We start from the raw sequence: 23,483 nt of genomic DNA, 5'->3' as shown, positions 1-23,483 counted from the left end.
TGATAATAATGCTATTTAAACTATGTTTCTTACTGCCGTTGTTTGTAGCAAATATTGGGAATGATTATATAAAGTCTCTCAATATTTCAAACTTGACCTCTGACCTCACGTTTACATTTCACATCAGTCTTTCTTTCAAGTTGACCCCAAAATCTGTTATTTTTACCACACTTTAAATTTTAAAGTATGTGTAAAAAGAAGAAAGACAAGGAAATGGACATACACAAAATACAACGCTATCCCCTTAAAAGTAAATGTTGCCCAGGGAGTGAGCTGCCTTGGCTTAAGTTTGGGCTCCCTGAGTGCTTCTTGCTTATTACTGTCATCATCACTAGTTGTAGTTGTACAAACTATCCAGCAGATGGCAATGAAGACCAAGAAGTTGTATAGACAAATACGTGACATTAAAAAAATTGAGAAAAAACAAGATTTAAGTGTTTATCATGCAGAATTTTCAGAAACAAATAAGTCATTCGCACACTCACACGCAGTCAACTTCCCGATAAACTTTGTTACTAGCCATTGGCTATGTTGAACCCGGCAGAGTCCCAAATGATCATTATTTGAACTTAAAGACTTGACACCTGCCCTAAATGTGTTTTCAGGCAGAGGATGAACAGAGGTACTGCATAAAGGGTCACTGTGTGATAAATCATCACACCAAGTCAATTTACTTAAATGCAGAGCTGATAATGAGCACAGCAAAGTGTACTTAAATAATTTTGTGAGTTTAATTCTTCATTGACTTTAGTTTTGTTTGTTTTTCCGATTCAATGCACACTGTTAGAAAATACTTGTAACAGGCTCTGCAGGCATTTGTTGTCAATTTTAAAGCGACGTTGATAAAATGTTGTATTAATAATTTTGATGTGTGTTTTTTCTGTTTTGTTTTTGGTATATTAATTAAAGGTTCATTTAATTAACATGTTATAGAGCAAGTTATTACATATTAAATCTAAAACCGTACCCAGACGTAGAAAATGGTGTCAGTAGAGAAAGTAGTTCTAGGAAGTAAGTGCATCGCTTTTGTTTATATGCCATGTGGGCTTAGAGTAGAGAAGTGAAGCGGACATGAAATGTGGGCGTTAAATCATCGTTGTGTCTTTGATTTTCTTTGTTCTTTTCTTTCTGAGTAATCCAGATCAGTCTTTAGATCTGTTATATTTTGCCATTTTGATTTTGCAACTGTTTATTTGTGTATAACCTCTGTCTTTGTGTGTAATAAAATGAAGTAGGTCTATTGAAAGAACTGGTATCGTTTCTGTTTCTGTGAATTCTGATATTTCTGCATTGACTGGTCTGTACATGAGCTCCAAGTCAACAGTACATCCATGCTGTTGTGACCAAATGGCCCCAAAGTCACGTCTGTATTTGTGGTTTTATGGTCTTTATGGTAATCTTAAAGGTAGTCTGAAAAAATGCATCTAAGAAAGCTTTTAAATTATTTAGACACCTTTGCTCTGAGTCATTTTACGAGTACAGCATGAATGCAAACAATATATTCAATAAAAGTGTGGGTTTAATGTACATGTACAAGCCACATGTTCAAGATCCACAAAGTTTATTTTCCAGAGCAATGTCATGGAATCCTTTTTATTCAGGAAAGTGATCGTGATTTTTTATTTTACTTTCCCCCCCAGCAAATCACCGGGCTCCGGTGCGCCTATTTGCTGCTGCTGGGTCTTATGTAGTTACAATGAATTAAATGAATAATAAATAAAATTTTATGTTCTTTATAGAATTTAATGTAATGTCTCTGGCTGGAGTAGCCAGCACTCATAGAGATCATTAAACACCCGTTTTTAATTAGCCTGAAGGAGAACTCAAGGCTTAACACTGATAATAACTGATAGCTGCCCTGATATCGGTTATCGCTATATGAGGTTTTAGGTTTTGTCGAGCCAACTACCTCAAAGGAAGCTGGGCTGTGTTGAACTTCCTTCACAGTAGAAATATAACATAGAAAATAATGCAGCTTCCAAATTTTGGGGGACGTCCATAAAAATTCACATCTAATGTAAACACAGAAATAGTAAAACATGAGCAACGATTAAGGATCAAAGTTGAAAGGAATTAAACATCATGTTATGTTGATTATGTTGAGATTGGCTGTTATGGATGTAATGCAATGAGGTGTTATTACTGACAGCTTGTTGATGCTGATTCATCTGTCAAAGTATTATTGTATAGTTTGTGTTGTTTATGTTGTTATTAATGTCCATATAGAACATGTATAATGTCTATATGTAAATTGTAATAGTAATTCATATTTTATACTATACAAGGCAAACACATATCCAGTCATTAGTTTTGTTTTTTAAACCCCAATACACAAGTGGATCAAGTATAGTGCTGCTGCTGTTAGTTGAAGAAAAACATTTCATTACTTCTGGAAAACTGATTTGTTTCCAAACCGTTCTGTTGCTGACTGACCAGGAAAAGTGGTGCTGAGAAGTGGCAAAAAGCAGGACTGATATATTGTTGTTTGACCCATGGAGAGTATAAAACACAGACATAGTCACAGTAATATCTCCCACTGGATTGGGAATCCACATTTTAAACTCTGAATTGTGGCGTTTTGGTCATCACTGTGTCATGTGGTATTTCTTGAAGCCATAAGTTGCCTTATATCGATGAAAGGCTCGAGATGAAAGCAGAAAGCTCTATTCATAAACTGTATCAGTGAAACATACAGAGACACATATATATTTGTTTTAAGTAATCGTCTAAATACTAGAATTTCAGTCCTGAGATGGTCTGTAAAACACAGATATTAGTAACATTAGCTTGATGAATTCAGGGTTTGTTTGGTATCCTGGATGTTCAGGTTTTTATGTGATGATTTACAGAAGAAAAGTTGCATTTCCAGTAAACTATCAAGGGTCACGTGGGATGGGTGGGTGATCAAAAGTTACATAATATGAAAGGTCTAATTTTTATCAACAGTTTGATGCCACCCCTCATCTTGTAGTGATGATTTTTTCTGGGTAAAAAGAAAACAAAAAATGTGTTAAAACAATCTAATCAGTGGCTGAAATTACTGATGAGACAGAGGGTTCCAGATAGCTATTTTCACCTTTTTTCTAAGAAAAACACTGCAATTCTTAAAGCATCGCTGTAAATACAACTATTTATTGCCCACCAGTACAATAACACACACAGAAAGCTCTCGTGTTCATCAGCTTTTCACAGTCATTTCTGTAAATATTTGAATATTTGTGAATATTTGACAATGTTTGTAGTCTGGCCTCTCTACGCCACTGCAATGGATTTTAAAAAACAATCAAGTTTGTGATTCAAGTGCATCTTTTATGTAAGGGGTTTAACTTAACTATTGCATTAACTCATTGGGTTTAATATATATTTGCTTTTATTTGTATCATATTTGCTTTTATTTTATTTTTTAGCGGGGGCAGATTATTTAACCTTTATATTTTACAGCTCAGTGTATATCAACCCACTAGTCACTTCATTAGGCATGGCTATTCAGCTGCCACACAGCCACACAGTTTTTCAGCCCTGTGTGGTTGTTGGTCCGGATGGTCATGTCACGCGTTTTTATCCTTGTATTTTAGCTCATTTTAATCTTTCAATCTTGCAAACATGGATGTTTTTGGAAAGATGTTATGAAATATTTTAGGGTTTCAAATGGAAATAAATTTTTGTACCAAACTCTCTGTTCTTAGATAATTTTTGAAGACTAAGACTATGGTGACACCAAAACAGACCAAACTGTTTGAAGAGTACGGCCATCACCACCATCAGAATCACCGTCACTGAAGATATAAATACTGAAGCTCAATAAAAATACTAAAATGCCTTTAGTTGATTCAGTTGCCTTAGCTCATTGTAGAGCAATCTCCAACTTTCCTCTTATTTTGGAAGAGTAGTTGTGGTAGATGAGGTCAGGATCTGGAGTGCATACTGACCACTGCTGAAGGTTACGAATGATCTAATTGCCTCTGATAATGGACTCATCTCTGTGGTTGTCCTATAAGAACTCCGAAGCTTTTATTTTGGTATTTCCGTTGATCCGTACAATAAATTTGCATATTAGCCTAAACATTTAGGTTTAACATTTAACATTTAGCATTTAGATTTAACATTTAGATTTAGATTTAAATATAATATTTAGATTTAACATTTAGCATTTAGATTTAACATTTAGATTTAGATTTAAATATAATATTTAGATTTAATATTTAACATTTAGATTTAATATTTAGATTTAGATTTAATATAATATTTAGATTTAACATTTAGCATTTAGATTTAACATTTAGATTTAGATTTAAATATAATATTTAGATTTAACATTTAGATTTAAATATAATATTTAGATTTAATATTTAACATTTAGATTTAATATTTAGATTTAATATTTAACATTTGATGAAAAGTTACAAATATTTTACTAAATGTTGTAAAAAATTACTCGAAAAAATATGTTTTTGTAAGGTTTTGAGCTAAATGTGGAAAAATGTTGCCGTTAATTTCAGCATGTTTCACTTTACAAACGGCGCCCCATAAGCAGGACACATTTAACTTAGCTGGGTTAGTTTGCTTTGTTTCTCCAAATCTTAATGTGATTAGTTGTAAATTCTTTACTTTACAATTTAAAGCGCCTTGTGGTGACTGCTGTCATAAATTGTCACTATATAAATAAACGTGAATAGAATTAACAAAGTCAGAAAGTGCTTTAGCCTGAAACACCAGCCACAACGACCCCTAAGGTCCAGCTGTCAACTATGATTTAAGGGCTAATGTGTTGACGAGTTTAGTCTGACCCATAATTTATGTTGGAAGTAGTGGAACAGCAGCAGAGCTGAAGGCAGAACTGATCGATTCTGGAACGATGACTTCATTCCCCTTTGTACTGAGGCTGCCTCTTCTCCTTGAAAGCAGACAAGCCTTCCAAACGGTCTTTGGTTGGTATCACCTGGGAATAACAAGCCTCTTCTATTGCCAGACCTGTAGATAAATCCACCTCTATCCCCTGGTTAATTGCCAACTTTGCCATCCTTATTGCAATTGGGCCCTGGGGGTTAATCTCCCGTGCAAGCTCCAGAGCCCTCAAGTAGGCAGCATCTCCACTGTTATTCTGCTCCACAGAATGACTGACAAGACCCATTTGTTGCGCCTGTGTTCCATCAACCACTCGTGCAGCAAAGATGAGCTCCTTGGCAAGAGAGATGCCAATCACCCTAGGGAGACGTTGTGTACCACCTGCTCCAGGAATAATTGCAAGTTTAGTCTCAACTAGTCCCATTTTGGCAGTATTGGAGGAAATTCTGATGTCACAAGCAAGGGCCATTTCCAAGCCTCCTCCTAAGGCAGCACCATCAATTGCAGCAATTGTTGGTACTGGCAGGTTTCCTAGCTCTGTAATAAGGGCTCGTGCTTTGGATACAAATGGTCCCACTTCGCTCTGGTGCATCTTGGCCCTCTCCTTCAGATCTGCACCTGCACAAAATATACCAGGAACCAAACTACATAAAATTACACTGCGCACTTTTTTATTCTTCTTGATGTCCTCCACAGCTTCAAACATCATTTTCACAAGATTTTTGTTTATGGCATTTTTAGCTTTTGGTCGATTTATTCCAACGACCACAATACCGCTGTCTTCTCCGTCCAGGTATCTAATGTGCAGGTCATCCTTTGAGTCGGAGCTGTAGTATCGCGTAACAGCACCGTGACCATTCAGGCGAGGACAAAGCACAGACTCCGCCCCTTCCTCCACCTGACACACTGAAAGGACAACAAACACAACATGAGCTGTACAAAGTGTGATTGGTGTTCACAGAGCAGCATCATGTGACTCTTGTTCTGCACTAAATGAAGCGATGGAGTGGCGCCTCCTTCAGGCAGAGAAACAGCTCATGGAGAGAAATAATTATTAGAGCAAAATCAAGAGTGGAGCTGCAAATAAGGCCGAGAGGAACGCTGCAGAAAACTGTTCAAGTGTGAATTCATAATTTCATAGATTTCTTTGAGCACTAAAATCAGAGCTGCTTCTATTTCTAATATGACAGCTGTACATTAGAGCTAGAACACTTTTCCTCCCAAACCCAAATGTTTTGGCTGGAAATCAAATAAAAACCAAAACAGCCACAAACATCAGACATGCTAACACTGTAACATTATTGGATGGAGCCACTGAGACTGAACTGCCATCATGAGTATGTCAGCTGTATCCACAACACCGACCTCTGACATTTGACCTGTATCTACAGCACTGACCTCTGACTTTCAGCTCCACTTGTTTCTTCATCAGGATGTTTCCCTCCCTGCTGTAGACGGTGCAGGTGTAGGTGGAGTTGTCTCCGTCTGTGGGGTATTTCAGGGTCAGACTGATGTCTCCAGGTTCCAGTAAGTTTCTCTTCATCTTCGTTAGACCGTTGTATTTATCATCCTGTTCTTCAGGTCGGTCAGAGCCGTTCTCATACACGTGGACCTTCCTGTTGTTTGCATCCTTCCACTCCACTTTAGCATCTTTAGGCAGACAAACTGTGGTTTCGCAGATCAGCTGGACAGACTCCACCCCTGAATCCACCTCCACCCAGGGGACTGAGAGGACAACAAAGCACAACATGAGCTGTAGTAACATTTTTTAATAATCATCTGATGGCCTCCTTACAGTAAACCTACCTCTGTACTGCGCCTCAGTGCTGCATTTGATACACCAGAAAGCATTGACAGTAAAGTAATTATGCTGCTGCTGTGGTTTCTGTCATATCCATCTCATAGATTCATGAGGATTCTTCCTCAGTTACAAACGTTAGTCATGGAGTTCCAAAAGGTTCTGTACTGGGACCAGTTCTATTCAAATTATAAATCTTTCTCTTATAATATAAGAAAACAATGTAAGCATTTTCACTGATATGCAGATGAAACCCATCCATCCATCTTCATCCGCTTTATCCAAGGCCGGGTCACGCGGGCAGGAGCCTAAGCAAAGAGGCCCAGACCTCCCTCTCCCCAGCCACCTCCTCCAGCTTATCCGGGGGAATACCAAGGCGTTCCCAGGCCAGCCGAGAGATATAATCTCTCCAGCGTGTCCTGGGTCTGCCCCGGGGCCTCCTCCCGGTGGGACATGCCCGGAACACCTCACCCAGGAGGCGCCCAGGAGACATCCTTGTCAGATGCCCGAACCACCTCAGCTGGCTCCTTTCGATGTGGAGGAGCAGCGGCTCTACTCTGAGCCCCTCCCGGATGGCCGAACTTCTCACCCTATCTCTAAGGGAGAGGCCAGCCACCCTTCGGAGGAAGCTCATTTCCGCCGCCTGTATCCGCGATCTCGTTCTTTCGGTCACTACCCACAGCTTGTGGCCATAGGTGAGGGTAGGGACGTAGATCGACCGGTAAATTGAGAGCTTCGCTTCACTCAGCTCCCTCTTCACCACGACGGACTGGTGCAGCGTCCGCATTACTGCAGCTGCAGCCCCAATCCGTCTGTCGATCTCCGGCTCCCTTCTCCTATCACTCGCGAACAAGACCCCGAGATACTTGAACTCCTCCACTTGGGGCAGGAACTCATCCCCGACCCGGAGTAGGCACTCCACCCTTTTCCGGCTGAGAACCATGGCCTCAGATTTGGAGGTGCTGATCCTCATTCCCGCTGCTTCATACTCGGCTGCGAACCGTTCCAGTGCGAGCTGGAGGCCCTCACCTGATGAAGCCAACAGAACCACATCATCCGCAAAAATCAGAGATGAGATTCTGAGGCCACCAAAGCGAAAGCCCTCCGCCACTTGGCTGCGCCTAGAAATCCTGTCCATAAAAATTATGAACAGAACCGGAGACAAAGGGCAGCCCTGGCGGAGCCCATCACGCACCGGGAACGAATCCGACTTATTGCCGGCAATGCGAACCAAGCTCTTACAACGGTTGTATAGGGATCGAATGGCCCGTAACAATGGACCAGACACCCCATACTCCCGCAGCCTTCAGGAACTCGGGGCAGACCTCATCAACAGCTGGGTTGCAGATGAAACCCAGCTTTATTAATCTATGAGAAAAGATAAGAGTTAAACTACCAGCATGTCTTAAAGTCAACAACCTTGATGACCTCCAGTTTTTTTTTAAATTCATACATAATTGATACATAATAATTCTTCTACTCGACCATTAAAACCTGAGAAACAGGGGGATCAATGACTGATACAAAAGGAGGAACATTTACTGTCAGCACATGTTTCCATGGCTGTATCCCAATTCAGGGTCTGCAGCCTTAAAGGCCACATTTTAAGGCCGATTACGTCACATTGACGTGACGAAGGCTGTCCCAATTCAAAGGCTGCTCGAAATGCGGCCCTCAAATTTATCCTTCATTTCCCCGAACTTCAAGGATGTGGCGGTGTAGACTTCGTGGCCCAACATATCCCAGAATGCATAGCGCGGCGATGGGTGTGGATAATTTTGCCGGGAAAAAAAAAAAAACGGCGGATGAGGGGCGCCCGAAGAGTAAACTTTAAGTACTGAATATTATGTCACTTATTTATGTGCAAATGTTTAATAACGAAGAACATTAAAACATTACTGTTGGCCACATGTCGGCAAAGTTATGTGACATTAGTGACGTTTGTACTAACTTGGTTTTAAAGCCTTTGCTTTAAAATATATGCCGTTCAATAGCTGAGCTTAATCTTACAGAGAATGATCAAAGCTCATGTAGAAAGAAACAAACAAATGAACAAAAGATTTTCTCCTTCATTTCTGTTAAACAAAGCTGTATGAAACGTTTCCAGCTGTTAGTATCATGGTTGCTAGGCAACCTGGGCAGCACAACGGAGGCTAGACCGTCCCATTTTACAAGCCTCGCACTTCTGGCCTTAGCGGTCTTTGAGTACGCGGCCCTTGAGGATCGTTGAGGCTGCATACTTTAAGGCTGCAGACCCTGAATTGGGATACAGTCCATGTCAGCCTGCTGTTTACCACCACAGAAGAAGAACAGCTTGTACACATGCAGCCTCTGTGTCAGATCAATGCAGTGAAGCACACACACTGTTTAGTAAAGTCATGTTGTGGAGCTGTTTCACTGATCAATGACTGAGTCTGAAGGAGGTTTTCTGACTTCTGGAACAAACCTGGAAGTTTCTCTTCAGCTCTCTGTATCAGCTGTTTGTAACTCTCAACTCTTTCAGCTTCTGGAACAAGTTTGTGTGAGCCACAGTCAAGGAGCCACCAGAGGACACCTGCTAACCATCGGCATTATGGGTAGTGTAGGAGGAGACAACTCACCTGACATGAAATAGTGACAGAAATGAAATAAAAGACCTCCAGAAACCACAAGAAGAATCAGGAGAACCAGGAGAGCTTTGGCCCAAGATGGGAACCGTTCTGTGGAGAAACACAAAGAACAACATGACCTTTGACGTCTGACTGAATGTAATGATATATTTTACTGAATATACCTCAAGCCAAGATACTTGTAGTCAACATGTGTTTTCAGCAGTAAAATAATAAAGTTTTATCTGAATGATAAAACCGAGTGATCCGAGTGTTTGTTGCTGACCTTTGACCTGCACCTGTACATCGCCCAGTTTCATGTAGCCATATCTAAGGTCTGTGACGGAGCAGGTGTAGGTGGCGCTGTCAGACAGTTGGAGGTTGGTCAGGTTCAGGCTGAGCTCTCCAGTTTCCAGAGCGTCAGTCTTCATGGATGTTCGGCCGCTGTAACGCTGGTTTTGATCTTTCAGTTCGTCTCCTTGAAGCTGACGCTGGTGGACGGTTGGAGGACTGAGGTCGGAGCGACTCCACACCACTGTGGGGTCAGTCAGAGCGAAAGTGTTATACTGACCAGGGCAGGATGAACGAGTCCCCCTCATACAGCTCCACAGCTGAGGCATGCTGGGAAACTGAGGACACACAGACAGAAACTCCATGAGTCACTTTGAGGTAAAGATACACCAGGTAGATATTTGTGTTTTTCTTTCCTTTACTTTCTGTACAGTCTCTCACTTCTTATTTTTTATTTTTAGATTCTTTACTTTTTTGTGAATCTGCATGCTCCATGCATGTGTAACAGGTGTATTAAAAAGACCATTTGTATTTCACCAAAGATCCATCCTGTGGTGTTATTTTCATTTGTAAGTCTTGTTTATGGACATGCATATGTATATATATTTATTTTCTGTATTTATATTTTGGGAGCTTTTATTTTCTTTGTGTGACCTTTGACGTCCCACAGAGTCACTTCCTGTTCCGGTTACAGAGCGATTAAACACAGTTAAAGTAATTGAAGTCATTCAAATATTGTTTGTTCCTAGGGATGGGTACCGGTGTCCGGTGCCATGATGGCACCGGTTCTGACATAAACGGTAGTAACCAGACCGAAAAGCAGCGCACATTTCGGTGCTTTATTTTCGGTGCTTTTTTTTTCCTGAGCTGTGATACACTTCTAGCCAATCATTTTACGTTTCCGAGGATAGTAGGCGGGCCCAGGTACGTACGTTCTTTTAGAGCAGAGCTGCAGATTAAAAATGTCCAAGGCGAAGCGGTCAAAAGTCTGGCTGTACTTCACAGCAAAATATGCAAACTCAGCAGCCTGCAACAAGTGCTTTAAGCTGATACTGTGATACTGTCAAAGGAGGTAACACCTCAAATCCGATGAAACACCTGGCGACGCATAGCGTTTTTTTTAAAAGCCGAGAAATGCGCCGTATTTGATAGCTTGCTGCGAGACCTCACACTGAGCACATCTACTGCGGGTGGGTTGCCTGTTATCGGACCCGGAGTTAGCAACATCCCCCAAAAACCCGAAGAGGAGAGTCCTGGCTCCTAGCCCTGCCAGTGTAGCAGAAATGATGAGGATGATGATGGATGCAGCAGCAGCCGTTCTTCTCTGCGTGAGTAGCTTAATGTTGTTCGCGTGTAATTTACGCTGAGTAGGCTAACCACGTTATTACATTAATGCATGTAAGGTGAACTAGCAAACATCATCATAGCTACATGCGGCTGTCTTCTTGTTTGATGGCAGATACTCCCTTCACCCTGGCCAAAAAGGCTAAAATGACCAAAGAAAAAGTGGAAAACAGTTAAACATGAGAGGTTTTTGGATAAAGTTTGTGTTTTTTCCATTGTTTAAGCACTGCTTCCAGCCAAGAGTGATACCATATATGCCCCATAGCTGCAGAAAAGGCTAACATTGTTATCTTTTTACAAAAAAACTGCTGAACATGAGAGGTTTTTGGACCAATTTTGTGTTCTCCATTCTTTAAGCACCGGTTTGAGCACCGCCACCGTTTCAAAAGTACCGATTCGGATAAAACCTAAACGATACCCATCCCTATTTGTTCCACTTGTGCATTTTGTCTCACACTGTTACTATATGGTCACGATGCAGTGCATTTTTAAATTTGTTATATATGTTTATATGTATATTTCATTATTTTAGCAGCTTGATTTATAATGAGGTTTGTTGTGATGTCACACCTCAGTCGGCTAGAGGCCCTGCTGGGGAGAGGTGTGCATGCAGACGTCCAGTCATATGAAGTTGCTGCACTGAATTTGTTTTTATTTGAACAGTTTTGAGAGGATAAACCTGCCTCAGCTGGCAAAGCGAGAGTCAACTCGTCTCATCATTCGGATAACAAAACACAGAGAACACAGCAATCACAGTGTCAGGCCAGACCACCTACACCTGTCACTGTGCTGCTGGAACACTCACCCAGTGAGGGACAGTAAAGGATATTTCTATTCTTCTCTTTTTTAAGTTCTTTTTTTTAATTGTAAAGGTTTAATAAATATTCAAGTGTTGATTTTCTCTGTTTCTGCGCTTTGGATGTTTTGGAATAACCTTCCTCTCCATATTAGACAGGCTACATCAGTGCAAGTCTTTATTAAAAAGCTATTTTTATTCCCCCGCTTTTAATTCTGTCGGTAACTGATATTATTATTATTATTTTTTTATTATTCATTCATTCATTTCTTTCTTTTTTTTTTTTATTTTATTGCTATGTCTGATTTTATTACTATGTGCATACAGTGTTGGGGAGTAACTGAATACATGTACCGCCGTTACGTATTTAAAATACAAAATATGAGTAACTGTATTCCGTTACAGTTACCGTTTAAAAAGGTGGTATTTAGAATACAGTTACTTTGTTGAAATAAATGGATTACACTGCGGTACTTTCCTGTTTCATATTGTGGCGGGTCAGGACTGTTTGGGTTTTGTTTGACAGCTACGTTCTGTTGTTCCAGGTGGCGGCGTTATGGTTGCCATGGTTACAGGGTGACGCTCTCTCTCTGCGTGTTTCCTGGGTGAGAGAGGCCTTTCTGTTGTTGTTGTGCTAAGCTAACAGGCAGAATGTTACAGGCATAGCTCTAAAGAATGTAGCATCATGGGCAGTGTAGTCCGTGCTGCAGGGAGAATGGACTGCCATACCCGTTATGTGTCTGTGAGCGCGAGGAGGGAGAAAAAGGAAAAGTAGAGCTGTCATCGAGCAGAAACGGGAGCTGGAAGCATGTAAATATAATAATAACTACTGCAGCAAGAAGAGAGCCTGACGAGCCCAGTTGTAAGTAAGCTATTAAGACTCGACTGTACGCTGTGTTCGTGTTTTCCTCCAAAAACAACAAGTTCCATTGGAGCAGCCTTTCAACACCTCTCTCTGTCTCTCGCAAGCAAAGTTGACCCAGACAACAAAAGTAAAGCTAGTTTTGAGCCCGACACGAACCCGACATATTAGCCAGAGGTCCCTTTACTATGGTTCGGAGCCGCGGACCTTCGAGTACAGTAATAAATTCACAGCAATAGGACATTCATGTAGTTGTAAAAGCATGATAATATATTAAGTAATCCAAAGTATTCAGAATACGTTACTCTCATTGAGTAATGTAACAGAATACGTTCCAGAATACATTTTGGGGCATGCATTCTGTATTCTGTAATTGGAATACGATTTTAAAAATAACCTTCCCAACAGCTGTGTGGCATATTAGTATTTGTACAGCACTTTGGTCTACCAGGTGTGTTTTTAAAGTGCTATATAAATAAATAAATGATGATGATGATGATGATGATGATGATGATGATGATGATGATGGATTTTAGCATTTAACGTGTTGAAAAAAGCCAAAAACAATCAAACATATTGAAACTCATTGTTTTGTTTTTTAAAGCTTCTTGAAGAATGGCCTGTTTGTGCCATGTCAACAACCTCATTCAGCGTTTGTAACTGAGCTCCGTGTGTGGGAAAACCCTGAACTCACTGAGTTCATCATGAGTACTCAGTTATAATATCAGTGCAGGCACGGGTGAGATAACCAGGTCCTGCTGTTATAAGTGTAAGTGTCACAGAAAATGGCTTATGTATAAAGAAGTTTAATAGATGGCTCCAGGCAGTTAAAATGTTCCTGCTTGTACATTTCTGTGGACAATATTGTAAAGGTGTGTTTATCTTGTACAAAGAACAAGTTTTGTTACACGCTTATTGTTGGATGATTGTTGGTATTTGTGTTGCCCTCATGTCTCACACTGCTCTGATCAGCCAGTATTTTTTTAGAAACAGCAGCATGTGACATCACGTAATGGCGGAGCTTCAGTTCATCCTTTGTCTTTTTTTTTTTTTTTTTTTTATTAGTGACAGGGGAAAGAATGGAAAGAAAGAGGGGAGAGAAAGAAAGAAAACCCAAAGGGAGAAGAGACGGTGAGAAGGGGGGGAAGAGAGAATAAAAAAATAAAAAATAAAACAAACAACAAAAAAAACTCCTGGGTCACCTTGTTATGGAGGAGAAAAAAAACAAACAAACAGAGGAGACAGCAAACAACAAGAGCAACATAATAATAGGGAAAAAAAAGCCACCATCACAATAAACTAGCTAGTCATAGATATGCAATAGTTACTAATAATAGACGATATTGTTCAGCACACAAGATAGACAGCGCCACAAGTGTGCTTTGGGCAGCAGCCAAGAAAGCTTTAGTCCGCGTCTGTGAATACCCATGTGTACACCTGTGTGCCATGCTTTGCATTCCAAAGGTTTCTCCATGTAATGATCTGCTAGGGAGTGTGGGGAGCCACAGCCCTGTCCTTTATGGTATCAAGCGGGTATGGAGGAGATCAAAACCTCCCAGACATCCAGAGGCCCCCAGAACACAAGAGACCAAGGAAGACCACAGAGGGGCAGCTGCGCCACTGTCCCAGTAAGAGCTTAGAGATCCCAGATGAGGGTCATTCAGCAGCCGCGGAGCCAGAAGCCAGGGGGAGTTGCAGTGATGCGCCCGTGGGCTCCCCGGCAGCCAGCCGTGCCTGAGTGACCGAGGCCCAGGCCGAGAGGCCGGGGGCACCCCACCTCCGAAATGGCCCGAGCGAGCCCCAATAAGCGGCCGCCAAGGAGTGAGCCGGTGTGTACCCGGAGCCCACCCCCAGATACAAAGAACCACCAACGCACCGACACCTGAGGGAGTCCGCCACCGGCAGGGGAAGTGGTGGTGGGTGGAGATAGGCCTCCAAACCTTGGAGGGCCCGAGATGTCCCCAGAGACCTGACATATAGACACAAACATCCATTCCCACCCTCATGCTCTCATGTGCACTTCACACTCAACCGACGTGGAGACAGACATAAAGAGACGCTGTATACACGATCACACTCCCCAAGCGTACTCTACAACCGGGTCTAGGTACCCTTGCCCCTGGAGGGGGGAACGCACCCAGACCCAGGTGGTGTTACCCTTTTCCCTGCGGTGGGGGAGGCAGACCGCCCCGACTCCGCAGCAGCAGGAGGCCCCACACCCAGACCCCAGCCGGACGGCCAACTCCTCCTAGCCCCCCCGCTCCAGCAGGCGCAGAGAATGGGGGTGAGAGAAGACTCCAAACCTCCCTCCACCCGCTCATTGTAGTGTTGATGCATGTGTGTTCTAAGGTGCAATTAAAACCCAGGAGGGCATGGAGCTACCTGCCAGAGAGCAGCAGGTAAGCGCATAGTCCCTCCTGCTAGCCCTCAATGTCTACGTGTATTTAAAATTGAGAGGTGGCAACGACTGCCAGGGTGAGGTGTACACCCGATGGTAACTTGGACTCCGTGTATCGTGCCCACCCCCAAGATCCTATATGTATGTGTAATGAGGAGTGTGAGTAATGTGAATGTCTAAGTTGTGGGATAAAATTGAGGCAGAGGCAGCCAGAAGGGACAGGGGGGGGGGGGGGGGGGTAGCCTCCTCTGCACCCATGGTGACATACCCCTACTCCAAGGCCTGCATGTGTGGGTGGTTGTGGTGGAGCGGGAAGGAGGGAGGCAGCTGGAGATGGGGAGGGAAGGAAGGGAGGGGCAGGTGACCCCTCCCTGGGGCCAGCTCCCCGCATGACCCCAGTAGGCCACTCCCACAACTCCGGCGACCAGCCAAGGGAAAAGGGGGTCCCAGGCCCATTCCAGACCGGGGCCCAGCGCAGCAGCGCCCCCCGGGCCACGGAAGCCTGGGACAGTCCACCCAGCCCACCACAGAGAAAAACTGCACCCACCCCACCATCCACTCGTCTTCCAGACTACATGAGACAATAGACGCGCAGGCTGAGATCTTCCTCCACCTCTCCTGTATCTCCCCCTCCTGCAGAGAGTTCCTGAGGGGAGGAAAGCTCCTGCAAGGTGTGACAATCTCCCCCACCGGTTGAAGAGCCCCACAGGCGGCTCGACACACCGGCGGCACCCCGCGCCAGGGATGGGGCCCCATGCACCCCCCCGCCCACAACCCCGGCAACACACAAACCAGGACCCAAGGCCCCGAGGCCCGGCCAGGGCCCCGGCCCAGAGACGGAGCGCCCCCAGACCCCCACGCCCATCCCGGACCCACCCAGGGGCAGACAGGCTACCAGGTCAGTAACCCACGTCCATCAGCACAGACCCTCCCCTAGCCCCGCTGCACGCAGCCACGAGGAAATAGTCAGAAAAGAGCCCCCAACCGGACAAGACCGCTACCCCGGGTTGAGCCCCCCCAAGGAAGATGCCTCCGGGGAACCCCCCGACGCCCTAAGCCTGTCCCTACCCCCACACCAATCACAACATTGAAAGCGGGACCAAACTATGACCCCCCACCCCCACTAGGTGATGGAGCCGATCAAAGGAGCCTAGAGCAATTGATCTGATGTAGTGGCAGAGGCTGTATCAAAACTAATGTAATCTAATAGATAATTTCTATATTGGTTAGAATTAAGATTATTTTTATTTTTCCAGTTCATGAGGACTGTTTTCTTGGCTATGCATAGGTCAGTGAAAACCATATGGGCTATATTCTTTTCTGAAGTGACATTATCTAAGCTGCCCAACAAACATAGTTAAGTCCTCTTTGTTTCTTGTGGGTCGGCTCACTTTGATTGTGTTGAGCAGTTAGTTTGGAGTGAAGTTGTTTGAGTTCAGTTCTGATCAGCTGACCTCTCTGAGGCCCCGTGTCACTTACTGTTGGATATTTGTGCATTTCTGGCTCAATAAAAGACACTTTTTCCCAAAATGGCCGCTGTGTTCTCACGTCTGAGCGGCTCGCTCCATCACACTCGCTCACGCCCCAAAACATGAATGTGATATAAGCGTGCCCTGAAAGCTGAATACAGCTCCATACAGCAGTGTGGAGAATATGACAATGAGCTCAGACAGTCAAAGATTCTTTTCTATGGATGGTTTTCAGGAGACGTTTGGTCCCTGCAGGACCAGCACGTTGTAGCACCTCACAAGTGTAGATACTGTAGGTGCAGTGAATGTTTAAATCAGGGGTCCCCAATCCCAGTCCACGAGGGCCGGTGACCCTGCAGGTTTTAGATATCACCCTGGGTCAACACAGCTGAATCACATGATTAGTTCATTACCAGGCCTCTGGAGAACTACAAGACTGATGTTGACTGTATCCCAATTCAGGGTCTGCAGCCTTAAAGTACGCATTTCAAGGCCGATTACGTCACAGCGGCGCGCCGAAGGCTGTCCCAATTCAAAGGCTGCTCGAAATGCGGCCCTGAAATGCGGATGAGGGGCGCCCGAAGAGTAAACTTTAAGTACTGAATATTATGTCACTTATTTATGTGCAAATGTTTAATAACGAAGAACATTAAAACATTACTGTTGGCCACATGTCGCAAAGTTATGTGACATTAGTGACGGTTTGTATAACTTGGTTTTAAAGCCTTTGCTTTAAAATATACGCCGTTCAATAGCTGAGCTTAATCTTACAGAGAATGATCAAAGCTCATGTAGAAACAAAAACAAATGAACAAAAGATTTTCTCCTTCATTTCTGTCACACAAAGCTGTATGACACGTTTCCAGCTGTTAGTATCATGGTTGCTAGGCAACCTGGGCAGCGCAACGGAGGCTAGACCGTCCCATTTCACAAGCCTCGCACTTCCGGCCTTAGCGGTCTATAAGTACGCGGCCCTTGAGGATCGTTGAGGCTGCGTACTTTGAGGCTGCGTACTTTAAGGCTGCAGACCCTGAATTGGGATACAGCCGTTGAGAAGGTAATTTATCCATTTAAATCAGCTGTGATGGATCAAGGACACATCTAAAACCTGCAGGGACACCGGCCCTCATGGACTGGGATTGGGGACCCCTGCTTTAAATTGCACTGATTAGAATATACTGGACATTCAATGCTAAGATTCAGCACACTGTTTTAGAGGCTGGGATTTGGTGAATTCTTTATTCATCATAAATGATGAATCCTTTGATCATGATTTATGTCCAGTTGAGAATGAATCTGTGCGCTCACATATTAAATGAACTGAAAACAGTAGTGTGATCTTCCTATAAGGAATGTGTCATGATCCTGGGTCGTTGACCCAGCGTTTTGTGTTTCTTTTTGGGTTCATCTTGTGTTTGGTGTTTATTCTGATTCTGTATTAATTCTTTGGGTTGGTTGTCGTGTTTATTATCCCTACCTGTGTCTCCCCTCTGTGCTCCGTTCAGGTCCCTGTGTTTTTGTTGCAAAACAGTCTGGGTGTTTCCGGTTTTATTTTGTAGGTCTGCCTCTCGCTATGCCCATTAGTTCCAGCTGTGTCCCCTCCTGTGTGCCATGTCTGATTACCTGGTGTGTGTATTTATACACTCAACAAAAATATAAACGCAACACCTTTGTTACTGCTCCCATTCCCCATGGGATGGACGTAGAGACCTAAAATTCATTCCAGATACACAATATAACCATCCCTCCCAAACAGTGGTCACAAATCAGTCCAAATGTGTGGTAGTGGGCACATCTGCTATATTGAGATAATCCATCCCACCTCACAGGTGTGCCACATCAGGATGCTGATCTGACATCATGAGTAGTGCACAGGTGTACCTCAGACTGCCCACAACAAAAGGCCACCCTGGAATGTGCAGTTTTGTCTCACAGCAAAATGCCACAGATGCCACAAGCAATGAGGGAGCGTGCAATTGGCATGCTGACAGCAGGAATGTCAACCAGATCTGTCGCCCGTACATTGAATGTTCATTTCTCAACCATAAGCCGTCTCCACAGGCGTTTCAGAGAATATGGCAGCACATCCAACCGGCCTCACAACCGCAGACCTCGTGTAACCACACCAGCCCAGGACCTCCACATCCAGCAGGTTCACCTCCAAGATCGTCTGAGACCAGCCACCCAGACAGCTGCTGGAACAATTGGTTTGCACAACCAAACAATTTCTGCACAAACTGTCAGAAACCGTCTCAGGGACGCTCAACTGCATGCCCGTCGTCCTCATCGGGGTCTTGACCTGACTCCAGCTCGTCGCCGTAACAGACTTGTGTGGGCAAATGCTCACATTCGATGGCGTCTGGCACGTTGGAGAGGTGTGCGCTTCACGGATGAATCATGGTTCACATTGTTCAGGGCAGATGGCAGCTGAGAATGTCCCAGTTCTTGCATGGCCAGCATACTCACCGGACATGTCACCCATTGAGCATGTTCGGGATGTGCTTGACCGGCGTATACGACAGCGTGTACCAGTTCCCACGAATATCCAACAACCTCGCACAGCCATTGAAGTGGAGTGGACCAACATTCCACAGGCCACAATTGACAATCTGATAGACTCCATGCGACGATGTGTTGCACTGCATGAGGCAAATGGTGGTCACACCAGATACTGACCGGTTCTGGGTCCCCAGACCCCCAATAGCGCAAAAAACTGCACATTCCAGGGTGGCCTTTTGTTGTGGGCAGTCTGAGGTACACCTGTGCACTACTCATGATGTCAGATCAGCATCCTGATGTGGCACACCTGTGAGGTGGGATGGATTATCTCAATATGGCAGATGTGCCCACTACCACACATTTGGACTGATTTGTGACCACTGTTTGGGAGGGATGGTTATATTGTGTATCTGGAATGAATTTAGGTCTCTACGTCCATCCCATGGGGAATGGGAGCAGCAGTAACAAAGGAGTTGCGTTTATATTTTGTTGAGTGTAGTTCTTGTGGCGTTAGGTCTGTGTTTCTCTTGTGAACCTTCCCATGTAGTCTGCACTGTTCCATGTTTCTTCGTGTCTCTCTGCTCCTCGCTTCATGTCCTCCATTTGCATTAGTTTTCACAGTTTAGGTTTATGTTCGGTTCTGCCCACACCTTGGTTTTGTGCACTGTAAATAAAACCCACTTGCACCTCCGCCATTGTCTGCTATGGATCCTCCTTTCTCCTTTTCTCCACACGACTGCCGCCCCAGCCGTGACAGAATGAGAGAAACTGACAGCTGTTATTTTAATCAGCCTGTCTCAGTTGTTTTAACTGTAAGTATCATAAAAGTAATGTGGTAACATCTGGACTGACGAGTTTACTGTCAGCATTTTAATCGCTAGTTTAAAGGCTGTGGGCTGCAGCCGTTGCTCTAAACACTATAAGTGCAACAGCCCTCAGTGCTGGTTCTAACAGTCTGAGCTGCTTCCAGCTTTAATTTGTGAAGAGCACAGCAGCTTACAAAACACATAGCTAGCTCGTACAGCTGCGACGTAAAACTTCAATAAACTAAGATGACCTTAAATAACGGGGCTACGTGCGGTGATGCTAGCGTTAGCCATGTTACCTTCAACAGGTGGTCAGACTGCATAAACAGGCACACAGTCAAAGGTTGAGCTCTCTGTTTCGCTGCAGGGTCCCTTCATTCTTCACATTTCCGTGTCGAGCCGAGTGTAAATCCTGAGGCTGAACGGCCTTTGCACAAGCACACACACTTCTTAGCAGGGCGAAGCTATGAGAAGAAAAATCCAGGCTGGCAGCCTGTGTCTGTCCAACCCAGTGACTTTCTACAGTCATTCGTCCAACCAATCAGAGAGCTCCTTACATCCCACGGTGTGGCTAATTTGCATTGCAGCAGGATTTTTAAAATGAAGTAGCTAATCCAAATGTTAATCCCTGAGCAAACAGGAACGGGAAATGGATTTTGATATGAGGAGTGGAATCACCATTTTAAAAAGCATTTTGAAAATCAGTTTATTAAAGTGGAATTCAAAAATGAATTTACAAATGCAGAATTTATTCTACAATTCATTATTTAAGCACAGAATACTTTATTTCAATGCGCACGACTCTTGTGGTCCTCCATAAAGGAAGTCCCTCTTGCAGGCAGATATGTATATTAAAATCACCAGAAATATGAACACGGTTATAATTTTAAAAAAAGAGAAGCTGGGAATCTGCAAATCCGGGAAATAAAAGACTTATGTTTTGGGTGGCGCTGATAAATCACAGCACAGAGAGTCACAGGGGGGCCAGTCAGGTCAAATAATTGAGCCTCGACGCAAGAGAAAGTAGGAGTAGGCAGTCGCTGAAGTTTAAGTTTATTTTTGAAAACTGTGGGCTTGGCCTCCAACCTTCCCTGGAAGTCTCGGTGAGCTGGGAAAAAAAAACAGATCAGGGGGAAGGAAGTTCAGAGAAGGAGAAAAGTTCACCGGGGTGAATCCAAGGTTTGGTCAGGAGCAAAACATCCAGCTGCAGGGTGAGGAAAAAGATCATTTAGGATGAAGGTTTTATTCGCCAGCGATCTGAGTTAAACAATGCCATCCGGCTCTTAGCCACGTCATCCCCTGACAGAGGCGCGTCTCAGCTTGCTTAGGAGTCTCAGAGGTTCCAATCCAGGTCCGAAGCGGCGAATACACAACTGGAAAGGTCGGATAAAAATGAAGTCCAATAGGGCAGATCCAGCAATGGCTGAGCAGTTAAAGGATGGCCGGCCATGGGAGGTGAATGGAAATCACAGAGGAGTTAGCCACAGCATGTGCCTTAAATAAGGCTTTAAGGGAGACCCGAATAGTCTAAATAGTCTAAACAAAAAGTCTAAATAAAAAGTATGGAAAGAGATGAGGATTGGAGTGGGTAGAGGTGAGCTGCTGTTTCTTTTGATCACCAGTTTTCTCCTGTTTTGAGTTAGTTAGGGAGGTCAGACTGTCTCGGTTTTGGGTCGCTGCTCTTGCCGTCGACCGGCCAGTCAGCTGAGCAGTTTTGCGTTCTTTTTCTAACTTTAATGCTGTTTTCGTTGTTGTTTTTCACCGTCTACTCAGTATATTTGTATTATTTTCTTTTTCCTAATTTTTGTGATTTTGTTTCCGACACTCGACATGACCCCAAGGCTCACCTACACCAGTGACTCCCTCATCTAGCTGCGGCTGCAGCCTGAACATTGATGGCTTTTCACCACTTCTTCGTCTGGACAGGCGGCGGCGTGTGTCTGTATTTAAACAACAGCTGGTCCTCTACAGTCACTGTGAGGGAGAAACTGTACACCACAGACATCAAGCTTCTGGCTGTTTCCCTGCGCCTCTACTACCTCACCCGAGAATTCCCACAGCTTTTCATCATCTTGGTTTACATCAACCCCAGAGCTGATGCAGCTAAAGCCACAGAGTACTTCACCAACAATCTGTACAAACTGGAACAATTATCACCGGACTCTCCCAAGTTCATCCTGGGAGATTTAAACCACTGTTCCCCTGACAAGTCACTTAAAGTCTGGTCTGCTGGGGCGGCAGCATCTCTGCCGGGACAGGAAGAGACTGAACAGGCTGATCCGCAGGGCCAGCTCAGTTCTAGGATGCCCTCTGGACCCAGTGGAGGTGGTGAGTGACAGGAGAATGGTGGCTAAGCAGTCATCCCTGTTGGACAACATCTCCCACCCCATGCAGGAGACTCTGACAGCACTGAGCAGCTCCTTCAGTGGCTGCAGCACCCACAGTGTGGGACGGAGAGATTTCACAGGTCTTTCCTCCCCACTGATGTCAGACTCCACAACAAAGACTTTAACTGATCAAACACACATTCACCAGTGTGTGAATGTGTGTGTGACTGAATGTGTAAAGCGCTTTGGGGTCCTTAGGGACTAGTAAAGCACTATACAAATACAGGCCATTTACCATTTACCACACAAACCCACACATGTGCAAAGTTGTATTTTTACTTAGTTGTATAAAGCATTTGTATTCTATTTTTATCCCATTGTATATTTTATTTTATTCTATTGTATATAGTATTTTAGTTTATTCTTTTCTATTCTGTACAGTTGTGCACAGTATATTATTCTTATTGTATTCCAGTGTTCTCTAATTTTTGCTATATAACTTTTGCACTGTCCACTTTCTGCTGTGACAAAACAAATTTCCCACATGTGGGACTAATAAAGGTTATCTTATCTTATCTTATCTTATCTTATCTTATCTTATCTTATCTTATCTTATCTTATCTTATCTTATAGGATACCAACAGTATGTTACATGCAGCACACGTGAGGGGAAGACTCTGGATAAAAGCTATGGCTCTGTACCAGATGCATTTAAAGCCCTACCCCTCCCTCCTCTCAGCTCAGCAGACCACCACACCATCCTGCTGGCCCCTGCTTACACTCAAGTCATCAAGAGGATTAAAAAGGCCACCAAAGACATCATAGAGTGGACAGCGGAAAGTATCCTCACACTACAAGGAGGATTTTCTTCACCGGCTCTGCTCTGGATAAAAAGGACGTCAACAGGGCCATAAAAACTGCTAAACTGGAGTACAAAAACACAGCTGGAAAAAAATTCACCACAGGGGACCTCCGCTCAGCCTGGCAGGGCCTCAAACCATGGCCTCTGTGAATACTGCAGTCACCACCCCCAGGAAGAGAGCAGCAACCCCTCCTCCCTCCCTGACAACCTCAATGCTTTCTACACCAGGGGCCTGTTCTTCGTACGTCGCTTACTACATCCAAGATCAAATGACACATCCAAGACCAAACCATCGCGCTAACCGTGAGCTCGCTAATCCAGTTCCCCGAACACGCCTGCTGTTGACGATTAGTACAGCTGGACGCAGTAATGTGACATCACTGGGTGTCGTAAAAGGGGCTACGCATCGATAGTAGAAACATTGATCGGCAACCCGCTGATTGGTTGGCGAAAATGTCGAAGGGGCGTGCTCGATATTTTCCGGCAGCAGAGCAAGAACTCATGAGTGAGGGATTTCAGGAGTTTCAGAGTTTAATTAAAACGCAAGAGAACACTGCAAAGGCTGCAGAAGCAAGGAGAGAGGGCTGGCAGAAAGTTG

General features: G+C 44.0%; 2 protein-coding genes across 3 annotated transcripts in view; both read right to left on the bottom strand.

Annotated features, from left to right (window-relative positions):
* Positions 1-23,483, bottom strand: part of LOC113015838 (uncharacterized) — a 67,379-nt gene that overhangs the window by 37,377 nt on the left and 6,519 nt on the right. The gene's annotated exons all lie outside the window — the stretch shown is intronic.
* On the bottom strand, positions 4,489-6,263 carry LOC113015840 (methylglutaconyl-CoA hydratase, mitochondrial-like). 2 transcript variants are annotated; one of them, XM_026158195.1, is made up of 2 exons: positions 6,244-6,263; positions 4,489-5,751 (listed from the first exon to the last, which is right to left on the bottom strand). In XM_026158195.1, the coding sequence occupies exon 2, from the start codon at positions 5,552-5,554 to the stop codon at positions 4,862-4,864; it is 693 nt and encodes a 230-aa protein (XP_026013980.1). In that variant the 5' UTR covers positions 5,555-5,751; positions 6,244-6,263; the 3' UTR covers positions 4,489-4,861. The 2 variants fall into 2 exon arrangements, with proteins under 2 accessions (XP_026013980.1, XP_026013978.1); XM_026158193.1 differs by lacking the exon at positions 6,244-6,263 and having other exon boundaries at positions 4,489-5,463; positions 5,513-5,570.

Source organism: Astatotilapia calliptera, chromosome 23 (assembly GCF_900246225.1).
Source record: "Astatotilapia calliptera chromosome 23, fAstCal1.2, whole genome shotgun sequence".
NCBI classification, from domain to species: Eukaryota; Metazoa; Chordata; class Actinopteri; order Cichliformes; family Cichlidae; genus Astatotilapia; species Astatotilapia calliptera.
Note: the sequence above shows the minus strand (reverse complement) of the source record. Positions and strands in the feature narration are given on the sequence as shown.

Coding starts and splice junctions, on each gene's coding strand:
- LOC113015840 (XM_026158195.1), bottom strand. CDS start 5,554: ATGATGTTTGAAGCTGTGGAGGACATCAAGAAGAATAAAAAAGTGCGC.